This window comes from Bombyx mori, chromosome 15, assembly GCF_030269925.1.
Source record: "Bombyx mori chromosome 15, ASM3026992v2".
Taxonomy (NCBI): Eukaryota; Metazoa; Arthropoda; class Insecta; order Lepidoptera; family Bombycidae; genus Bombyx; species Bombyx mori.
This window is the reverse complement of record NC_085121.1, coordinates 7,261,713-7,274,046: the sequence shown is the minus strand read 5'-3', so window position 1 is coordinate 7,274,046 and position 12,334 is coordinate 7,261,713. Positions and strand designations below refer to the sequence as shown.

The following is a 12,334-nucleotide window of genomic DNA, read 5'->3' as shown; positions in this document are numbered from 1 at the left end:
GGCGAATAATAATACTATTTTTACTACTTTAAAGACACAACAATGGCGTTATAAAAAAAAAGCCGAGCAAAGCTCGGTCATCATCTAATTCTCTATAAGTGTGGGAAATTTCATACTGTTCCGTCCGCGCAATTTTCGTAAAAATGGGTACAAAGTTTCTGCTTCACGTATTAATATATAGATTAGACACCCAGACAATGAGCAAACAAATTGGTTCATCATACGAAACGTTTGCTCAATGTGGGAATCGAACCCAACAAATTATGCTGAAATAGAGTAGCTAGTGCACCACTGAGCCTGTCAAACGAATTTAGCTGTACCGCATTGCATCATTTTTTTAGTTCGAGACGAAAGATTAATCCTCTCATTTATGTTGTGAACTTATTAGATGCGATATGTTATACAATCTATACTAATATATAAATCTAGTGGTTTTTACGGCTGTTCCGTTATAACTACTGAACCATGCATCCGATTGACTTGAAACTTGGTATCCATGTAGAAAATACATGTACTTAATGGATAGGCTAATATTTATATGAGTGTTGAACCCCCTAATAATAATGACAATAAATAATAATGTTAATTTTAAATGCCCCACGAAACGGGCGGGTACAGCTAGTAATACATATACATTATGTATAATGTGATACTTTATATACCGAATAAATGTTTGTTTCATTGATCCAAAACGTATAAGGCTCCTTAAAATTATCGCACACGTCCTTACGGATCTATCAGATCCAATAACCCTTGCATTAGACGCCTTCCGCTCAAACACTAGGAGTAGAGATCCCGGTAACCGTACTCGGCAAAGAGTTCGACGTGCAACCTAGCCTAAGCATCAGCCCGTTGAGTTTCTCGCCAGATCTTCTCAGCGGGTCGCGATTCCGATCCGGTAGTAGATTCATTCGCGAAGCAGCTACTCTTGAGTTGTTAGGTCTCCCTTGGAAGCGCTCGGGTAGCTGTTAGCGAATCCCGCCCCTTCTGGCTGAGGCTTTGCTCGCCCACCTGTCCTTGTGAAACTGGAAAGGCCTCAGGCCCACCAGTAAACCCTCAATCATAAAAAAAAGAAAAAAAATATATCGAGTTGATCAACAGTAACATGCTTATAGTGATTTTTTCATTTCATTGTTTTGAGATTCGATTTGAGAACAATCATCAACAGGCTCATCAAACAAATGTTTCTAGGTAATATAAATAAATAAATAAAAAACATAATTTGTTTAATAAAAGGTCAACAAGAAAACAATGACATAATATGTTGTTTTTCGACAATTTCTCGATGATCTTCAATTAATTTTCCAGTTGCTCGTTGCTTTATGAGGTCGTGTGAGGTAAGGTTGGCCCGTTGATCATTGGTTAACCTGAGTTCAGGAGACGGACCATTTAAGGGGCGGCGCCGATTGTCGCAACCGCAGACTTACTCACACGTAGTAAAACGAGATGCGGGTTTATCGGAACTTAGTTATATGTTCACGCGAAGCCGCTCAGATTAATTGTGATGATGCGAAAACAATAATGTGGTTTTTATTCAATTTTAATACGCTTTTATTATCTTCAGACGTTTGTATGTAACGTAATCTTTGAACATGATTTTGACCCCCTTTAAAACGTCGGATTACCTTGAAATTTTGTATACTTATTAAGGACGGATGACAATTCAATTAAAAAAAAAATTGAAAAAGTTTAAATTTAACTAAAAAATGAAAAATAAATAATATATTAAAAACCTAACAAAATACGCTTGTATAGAAATACCCATTTAAAAAATAGAAAATAAATTTTAATAAATTTGAATAAAAAATAGTGTAAGAAAAAATGATTTTATTGTAAAAAAAGCGTGAGGTGCGTGCGATGGTAAAAACGAAATGGTGGCATAATCTCTCTCATGGTGGTCTCAAATAATTCCTCAGAGCACTCCCCATGGAACATACGGTACAAAATACAGAGGGAACCGAAGTCCCTTCGCAGACCCAGAGGTTCCAAACGATCCGTGAGAATTGTGTAACACATTTAGTATTCTTTTGTTTATTACTAATATGTGTGCGGGTACCGTAGGACCGATCAGTGCAACGAATCTAGGAGAAATCTACGTTGCTGTGGATGTGTATGGATTGATCTTCTTATCAGCCCACAGACATCCACTGCTGGACATAGGGCTCCCCCAAGCCTCGCCACAAACACCGGTCCTGCGCTGTCTGCATCCAACGAATCCCCGCGAATCTCAATAGGTCTAATAAAACCACGAATAAAATGAATGAGATAATGGTTGAGAAAGAACTACTTTATTGTTTGTTAATTGACTATGGTACACTACTATCCTAGTGCATATTTTAATCACTAGATGACGTTAGTATGAATTAAACTATTATTATTTTGATATTAATGAAAATATTTAACAAGGTCGTCGGTCCATCTTGTGGGATTGATCATGCAGACCCAATTCATTCACGTTGAAATATTTTAAACGTGTTGTGTATGATTTGTGTATGTCTATCTAAATAATACATTGAATGTAATATATTATGTTAATTTGTTTTATGCAAATGCGTGTGTTTTGTTTTGTGTATTTTCGTTTACTTTAAGAAGCTCTTGTATGTTAATGATTTTACGATGATTTCAATAATGTTATAACATAAAAATGAGTTCTTTAAATTAGCGAAATCCATCGAATAGATTCAATAAAACGCGTGATCAAATCGTGATAAATGGAAATTTTAAATCCAATTGGCGCCAAAACGTTGTTGTAAATAAGTCCACGCACGTAACAAAATTCCGAATTGTTTTCAAGGTCTGTCTATAAAGTGATAAACTCATTTGGTATCCCTATGGTGTGGACGGACACCTAGTAGCATATCAATGTTAAGGGAACGCACGTTTGATTATCAATTTTTAATATCTAAACAAGACGCGTCAATATCTGCACGTAGGCCATTTGCACGGACGTATTTTGAGGATAAGTTAGCGGTTCCTTTGAAATATGTATAATAATATATTAATACGTGAAGCAAAATCTTTGTACCTTCACGAAAATTGCGCGTACGGAGGAGTTTGAAATTTCTCACATTTACAGAGAATATAGAGAAGGAGTGCAGAATGTTATTTTTTTTTATTATACATAAAAAAACATGAAATCAATAAAGAAAACATTACACACACTATCATGTAATACATACACTGTGCTTATTGTCAAACTTTTGTTATTGTTAAAGTCTGTGGTCATATTGAGAATGGATTATAATTGTTTGTCTTTATTATTTTTTGTCTATAGTGTATTCTAGGCGAAATCTGTTATTATAGAAGTTTAATAAATAGTCTTTGACAATAGAACCATAATAATATCCAAACTTATAGTTTTAATTAATTATAGTCGAATTTCGACTACAGAGGGTCCACTAGCTATTATTATAATACAACCGATAATGTTAAAGGTTTATTGTTTGCCTATCAATAATACAACAACGAAGCAAGGAATCGTAGTTACTTTTGCTTATGATAACTTTTTATGAGCCGTTTATATTTTTGACTCACACCGCTTTGTATAAGTACCATTTATGTATAAAACATAACATTTCATTCGAATGATTATGATGGTGGTTTTTAATTGTATTTAAAATTAAGGAGCGTATAGTTTATTAGGTCTACATGTTAAATGCTACAATGTCACGATACCACGAAACACGAAGAATCAGATGTGAGGTCTATCGTCTCAATTGTATTGTAACGACGGACGCCCGCACTAATATGACTGTTTATTGCCAGAAATAGGTAGATTAGTGATACGTAAGCTTGTAAACTCATTATAAACCCTACATCAGCAAAGATCAAAGTACCTAATAAATCTGCGAATTCGATTTTTATCGCATACTTTATTTGTTCATTGTGAAAGGCGTTTGTAAACACGTGCTACACTTAAATAATTAAGGACTAAGAAAATTTTGTATGGATCCCACAGCTCTAAACTCTCAGAGGGGAAAGCATTCTGGGTCTCATACTTATATGGCGTTGATTGATCCAAATATATTAATAGTTTTTTTTTCTTCTTTACAGTTGGAGAACGTCCAGTGCTGTTTGGACTTTCTTCATGCGCAGAAAGTCCAAGGCATTGAACAAGTGACAGCAATAGACATAAGGGATGCGAAACTTAAAGCTGTTCTAGCACTATTCTTCGCACTGAGTCGTCACAAACAAGCATCGAAACAAAGGACAGCGCCATCTATTGGAAACATACCGAACATCAATAAAAACTCCAGTGAAGATGTATCTCTCAGTTCCATACAACGAATCACAGGTGGCAGCAGTTGCGAGGAAATTTTAACTGCGTCTGGCAACAACGTAGAGATGACGACACTAACAGCGAACAGGTATTTATTTTAATAATTTAATATTTTAAGTTTCTTTATTTTCCATATTAGAGCTTGGTTTGTTTTTGGATTTCACTTACTTTATTAATATGACAACACAGCCACATAAAATGTTATGTAGTGCAGCTACACGCTAACAGATGTCGCTAAAAACAAAACCGTACGAACAAAAAGTTTATATTGGTTTTGGTATTTTTGAGATGTGGTGTTGTAGGTTCTTGTAATTTTTAATATAAATAAATATATAAACAAATGAAATAAAACAAATAAAAGTATGGTTTTCAATAATCAATATTAGGCTCATTCTATGACGTAGATATAATTTCTGTTTTTTGTACAAAACTATAATAAGAAATAAGACTGAAGATTATCTCATTCAAAATAAGCAGTTGACACAATACGTTAAGTGATAAAATCTGTGAATTTTATTAATGATAAATTATCATCAATTAAAGAAACATTGTAGAACAGCACACTGCTTTATTAACTTTTTATAGTATAGCTTGCTTAGCTTGTCCACTTTTGTCTAATTTTTATTTATTGCTTAGATCGGTGGACTAGCTCATAGCCCACCTGGTGTGAAGTGGTCACCGGAGCCAATAGACATCTACAACGGAAATGCCACCACCTACCCTGAGATATAGTTCTAAGGTCTCAGTTTTTACAGAATAACTAGCTGGCCCGGCAAACGTTGTTTTGCCATATAAATTATTTCTAGGAACGATAAATAACCTAGATGCCGACTGCAGCGCCATCTGCCGGACTGGTTTGTAAACCATTCTCGAATCCACCTGAACGTGTACAGAAAATTTCATTAAAATCAGTTCAGCCGCTTAGGATGAGTTCAGTGACACGCACAGAAAAAATATATATATAAAGATTTGTATTTTTCAATGTATTAAATCTCACACAAAGTTGTCGAGCACTCGCTTACATCGTAATCAAGGGCGAACCTTGGTGTTTATTCTTAACCGGTCGTAACTCAACAACGCCGGCACGAAGCGGACGCAAATGTACAATATAACCGCTTAAGGGAAAGCTATAATGTGATTTAGTCACTCGATTAGGCAATAACAGTTACTGTGTATATAACTGTATACAGTATTTAGTAATATTACAAAATTAAAACATAATACCGTAATAACCCGTCTAAATAATAATAAAGAATAGGCATTGAACTATATTACGCAAAGGCGGATCCAGGGGGGGGGGTCATGGGGGTCATGACCCCCCTCTGAGCTGCTTCCAAGACTTAGGTAAACCACTAATTGAACATAATGATTTTATTTATATATTTTGTCACCATACACATTTTATGTAACTACATACCTTCAATATTTAATTAATTTAATATAATATAATAACTTTGTATGATGGCAGAATGAACGCATCGAAAATTTTACAATGTGACCCTCTCCTGGCGCCAAAGCTGGATCCGCTCTTAATATTACGTATTCCTCGTAGTACCTCAATGAGAATAGGTATAATTATATTTTATAAGTACGTAGGTATAAGACGTAAGTATATAATAGCAAATAATATTTTTTTTAGGTTTTATTTATTTTTTATTTATATAATAGGTACCTATACTTTTCGTATACCACAGCGGGGAAACACAAACAATATGAATCACCTTACTTTATTAGAACAAAGTCTAAATTTTTCTATGCATTGCTTTTCTAGTTTAAAAAAGGAACGGGTCTTTGTTGGGATATAACCAGAATGGTGATACCTACGGGTATGGGAGTAACCATTGACAGTCAAGACAAGTATTAGGAGTTAGAATAGAGTAGTTTACGAAAATGAGGTTCCTCACCTTAAACTGAAAATATAATTCGGCGAGACTGCATGCGGTCAAATTACAATTGCTTAGGGCTATCTTTTAAAATGAATATGCCGGTGCTATGGATCATCGGTGGAGATAGTAATTGAAACGAAGCCGCTAACTTTTGTTTTTCTTCTTCTTTCTTGAAGCACTGCTCTTGCTAGGGTTAGTGTTAGCAACGTCGCCAGGTTTGAGCCCCGTGAGCTCACCTACTTGTTAGGGTTACGCTGAAATGGTCTCATAAGAAAATCACCTTAGCCACGAAAAAAAATAATTGTGTTTTGTTTTGGTGTTTTTGGGCTCCAGTAACCATTTAGTACCAGGTGGAGTTTGTCTGGGTTCTTTAATACAACGGCTGCTCTACTCTACCGTTCAAACCGGAACGCATTACTCGTAGAAGCGATCATATTGCGAAGTCATCGGTGGACGTGTGTTAAGTACGTGATTTCTCTATTAAAATTCATTAAAAATTGGATTCGAACACCAGCTGGTGGTAGGACTTCTTGTGAGTCCGCACGGGTAGGTACCACCCTGCCTGTTTCTGCCGTGAAGCAGTAATGCGTTTCGGCTTGAAAGGTGGGGCAGCCGTTGTAATTATACTTGAGACCTTAGAACTTAGATTTTAAGGTGGGTGGCGCATTTACGTTGTAGACGTCTATGGGCTCCAGTAACCACTTAACACCAGGCGGGCTGTGAGCTCGTCCACCCATCTAAGCAATAAAAAAAAGCCTAGATACATCGCTCGATACGATTACGTACACCAGACGTCTTATCCTTTAGGCCACGATGACATAATGACGATTTTCCCGTTCGAAAGAAAATAAAAGAAAGAAATCCAATTCCGAATCTAATTATAACAACCAAAACATTTCCTCCGATGATACAAATCCCATACAAACCTCGACCAATTAGTGTTAAGCTTGTTAACTGTTAGCGAATGCTTAACAAGCTTGATTCAAGCTAAATCCCTATTCGAAACTTCAGTTGAGCCCGGCAGTTGAACATCCAACCCTAATACGAGATATTAATAAATTTACAAAGACTAGTGGCCCCGCAGTAGTCGAAATTCGACAATAATTAATTGAAATTATAAGTTTAAAAATTATTATGGTTCTATTGTCAAACGCTATTATAATTCGATAATATAATCACAGTGTTCGCCAAAACTGCACTATAGATCAATAATAATATTAAACACAAACAATATTAATCTATTTTCAATTCGACCACAGACTTTAAGCAATAACAAAAGTTTTCCAATTGACAGTAAACAAAGAGTATATTTTTATGTATGTGTTGTGTCAAATACATGGTAGTGTGTGTAATGTTTTCTTTATTGATTTAAAGTATATTTAATGCATTATTTAAAAACAAGATTGGCAATATTGGCATTGTGCACTCCTTCTCTATATTCTCTATAAGTGAGAGAAATTTCATACTCCTCCGTCCGCGCAATTTGCGTAAAAAGGGATACAAAGTTTTTGCTTCACGTATTAATATATAGATTAATGTTATTAAAGATATTTTACATTGTCGTGAGTAAGCGCAGGTAAATTGAAGTAATGAAAAGTTGAATGAAGTCATGAATGAAAAATTTCTGCTAGCGGCTAACGATCAATTCACATATTCAATAGATTCTTAGTTGGATTCTTAGTTATTATTAGGAAATTAAAACAATTGTTTTTAAGTACTACTGCAAATTCGATTTTAATACTAATTTCAAATGTACGAATAAAAATCAATTATAATGTAATCGGTTTTCGGGAACCCTAAAGATAATTAAAATTAAGTAGTTTTATTGTTTCAGCTTCTAGCCCGGTGACGCTGACATGGTCTCTCTAGGCCATAAAGCTTAGGTAGAAAAAAAAAACAGTTTTCTTGGTCACGGCCCACTGAAACTGACCACGAAAACTGTAAAGTATTTAAAATGTCTGAACTAATAATATAACGACAGTAAAAAATGAGAAATTAAATAGTACATTTATTATTTAACTTAATTTCTTTTAAATAAAAACATAAAGATTAAAAGTTTCTATAAAACAATTAAAATCAAAATAAACTTTGACTAATCTTGTATGTATCTTAAAATAAATTTAGTAGATCGGAAATGCCTACCGCAGTGGCAATAACTCAAGGCGCGTTCAGTGACAAGTTTATTTTTGCACCTGGCGCCCTCTATTGGCGAGTTGCCGAGATGTCCACTCATTACCTATGTTAATAAATAAAGACGTTTGTGAACTTGAATAACCACGGAAGCTAGTTACAATTTAAGCAAATATAATTTCCAAAATAATCTACTAAAGTCTGAGTAAGTCTAAGTGATATTCACCCTAAATTATTTTTCGTCTATCAAATAGATATACCTACCTATAGATAACCATAATAATATGGAAGAGGTCACATAATATACAAGTTCCAAATAGCACTGAGCGAACACTTGCAACCACAATCTTTGGTAGCTATTGTATCGTAACAAAGCTCCTAAAATAATTAAACAATACTTTTATTTACAATTCAAAGTATTAAAAAAATATTAAAATATATTTTTAAACGAAAACAATGCAGCGTTTGTCGCTCAACCCTTCGGTCAATGCTTCCCTGATTGCGGGAACAATATAAGGATGTCACGTCAACTCCCGAACTCCACTCACGACAATGGGCTAACAAGCTATTGTAAGGCATTTGTTGCGTTATCGCTTCAGTGGACAGCACGCACGTGCCGCTACATAATTACTTTTTATACCGAAAATAACGCATTCATAAATAAAATCGATAATGTCTGACATATGCGCGTTGTTCGTTCAACTAATCACGGGTTTCCTAATAATACGATATCAAAATCATTTATTTTTGACGATTTTATGTGGATTTTATTTTATAATTTTTCATTCTAAAATGGTAAACGATCTCGCGACCCACCTGGTGTTAATTTTATAGTATAACGCCTGCTCCGCCCTCAAAACCGAAACGCATGACTACTTCACGGCAGAAATAGGCAGCGTGGTAGTACCTACCCATGCGGACTCACGAGACGTCCTACCACCAGAGTAAATAGATGAAAATACTCGTATATACAATGTTTGAATTTGCAAAATTAAAATCATATCATCTACTGCGCTTTTGATGTTTTCACTGCCACCTGTTGTCCTCGGAACGTAGTTTTTTCGGTGTAACTACGACATTCCGCCTACCACCTCAAACGTATAGGCGGAAATTCGGCCATTTCCAACTGACCTTTCTTGGTTTTCGGAATTGGCGTATTTACATCCCTATACACAAATGCTTCTCTTTGTCTTTGTTCTTATAACGTCCACTATGTATGTATGTTATTACGTAAAACAGCAACCCGTTGCCAATAATAAGAACTCGTAGCCACGCTTCACGTTCTTCATTTATTTATTGACTTATATTGACGTTATACCAACAATGTATTTATTTAGTGATACAAATAATAGCTCAATTTGCCAAATAAAAATATACACAACATACACAGAAGACTTTCAGAAGTACTGATATATACCTATATATAGGAACATACAGTTCCGAATTCACGACTTTTCTCTTGAGAAACATTTCTGCAATGGTTCAAGATATTATAAACTATATAGCTTTTTTCCACGACTCCGTCCGCGTGGAATAGTTATTTTAGCATAACGCTAAATTTTACCCCCACTTCATTTACGTAGAAAGTGAAAATAATATTGAATTATAGAATGTTAAGGAGCTATTTAAACCCCTATTTTGAAACATTATTTATTGGTGCTCCAATAAATGGGCTATCTAACACTAAAATAATTTTTCAAATCGGACCAGAAGTTCCTGAGATTAGCGCGTTCAAACAAACAAACAAACAAACAAACAAACAAACAAACAAACAAACAAACAAACAAACAAACAAACAAACAAACAAACAAACAAACTCTTCAGCTTTATAATATTAGTATAGATTATAGGATGCTTAATAGCATGTCACGTTATGTTATGTCAGCTTGATGTAAATCGCTTAATGGAGGTACATCAACACTATAACTGGATATGTTTTTAATTGTATTCAAAATGGAATGGTATCTTGTATCTAAGTAAAATGATCACAGTTTGGGAAGCATCGTTTTGGAACAATTATTAGTTACAACTTTGGAAAGGAACGTTCGTTTTGAAATTCGATTTTAACTTTTATTTATTTTTTATTTATTGCTTAGACGGGTGGACGAGATCACAGCCCACCTGGTGTTAAGTGGTTACTGGAGCCCATAGAAATCTACAACGCAAATGCGCCACCCACCTTGAGATATAAGTTCTAAGGTCTAAGGTATAGTTACAACGGCTGCCCTACAACCCTTCAAGCCGAAACGCATTAATGCTTTACGGCAGAAATAGGCAGGGTGGTGGTACCTACCCGTGCGGACTCATAAGAAGTCCTACCACCGGTAAAAAACTAACTTAAATATATTTCGAAGCTCCATAAAAGAGCACCACGAACCAGTCCAGATTTTAGAATTCCAATCGCTTTTTCTTGTAGGTGAACACCCGGGAGCGAATGTTAAATACAATGGAACCACTTTCCTTACTGGGACGCACCTTATTTGGGACCGAAGCAGACGGCCAGAACGCCACGCAATGCAGTCTGACTACATATAAATGCATATATTATATTACTATGCAGTTTTTATTGAATTAGAGAAATCAGACTAGTGTCACAAATTATTGATATTTTTTTATTGCTTAGATGATTGGACGAGTTCACAGCCCACCTGGTGTTAAGTGGTTACTGGAGCCCATAGACATCTACAACGCAAATGCGCCACCCACCTTGCCGTATAAGTTATAAGGTCTCAAGTATAGTTACAACGGCTGCCCCACCCTGTAAACCGAAACGCATTACTGCTTCACGGCAGAAATTGGCAGGGTAGGGGTATCTACCCGTGCGGACTCACAAGAGGTCCTACCACCAGTAATATTGCTAGCGAATACTAATTTTCGGTATAGTCGATTTTTTTTTTGTTATTGTGCATGAAACTTTTGAAACCACGAGCTAGTTTCGTATTTCCTTAGGAAACAATTCTACTTGCAGCCAAGATTTGATTTTCATTATCTCGATCGAGTAATGTTACGGTATACCGTAAGCTTACTAGATTTAAAATAGTAAATACGTCGTGAATAAATCGTCGAGTGGTATTTCTTCGATCATAATCACTGATAGATACATCAAGACTGAATTAAATTCATTTTATGTATTACATTTTCATTTGTTCCGTTATTTCCTTTTTTTTAATGGTCGGTAAAAAAAAACTGTTAAAAACAAAAAAAACAATCGTTTGGTACTCGGGCACTGCCGCGGTAAAGCTATTGCATAGCATTTTTTATCAACTTAGGCAATTATAATTAGACAATAATAATTTAATGTTAAAACAATAATAAGATAAATCCACGCTATATTTATAAACATTAACAAAAGCAAAACAACTGTCCCCTTCACACTCATAAGCTAGACCGCGCGAGAGAGAGATGGGCAGACTTTTCATGATGCGCATGCAGTGCGACGTCACGCCGCGCGCTTATTCACAAACACTACACAAGCGCAACGTGTGAATGTGTTGAACGCGAGCTACATGGTAGGCGCAGTATTAGGTTTTATTTTAGTTACGGAATTTCTTGATTCGATCGCCGCGCTCAAAGCCCGCGATAAAAGCTATGCAATAACTTAAAAGGTAGAAAAAGTAAACTATTTTGTTTGTTATATATATGCATGATATAGATATTTAATTATGGGGGGCTGACAGATTGATGGATTAGATGAGCTATGAATTATTTACAACTCCATTGCATACTCTACGTTTAACCAAAATTGTGACGTATATTTTTTTTTGTTTCACAAAATATTTCATTTATGTAATCTTCCTCATTTCGATTACCTACTGCACATTTAAATGTAAATGAATGAGTTTTTTTCCCTTTAGAATAATCAAAAACGTATAACAATTGGGCAGAACATTTACTGTTAAGTTTTCAGACTAATTGAGATTCTTTCATCGTTTTCCTTTTCGAATTCCCATGCAGAGATTTTTCTAAATTAAGTTTAGTAAAAAAATTCATTTTTATTCTTTTTACATTGTCTCTTCCGGTCATTACATTGTCGCTGTTA

General features: G+C 35.2%; 1 protein-coding gene across 1 annotated transcript in view; it reads left to right on the top strand.

The window, feature by feature from the left end:
* The window catches only part of LOC101747129 (protein sickie), a 209,959-nt gene that overhangs the window by 71,615 nt on the left and 126,010 nt on the right, over positions 1 to 12,334 (top strand). The window contains exon 4 of the mRNA XM_062672477.1: positions 4,054 to 4,367. Within this exon, the coding sequence (XP_062528461.1) occupies positions 4,054 to 4,367 (314 nt within the window). The remainder of the gene's footprint in view (positions 1 to 4,053; positions 4,368 to 12,334) is intronic.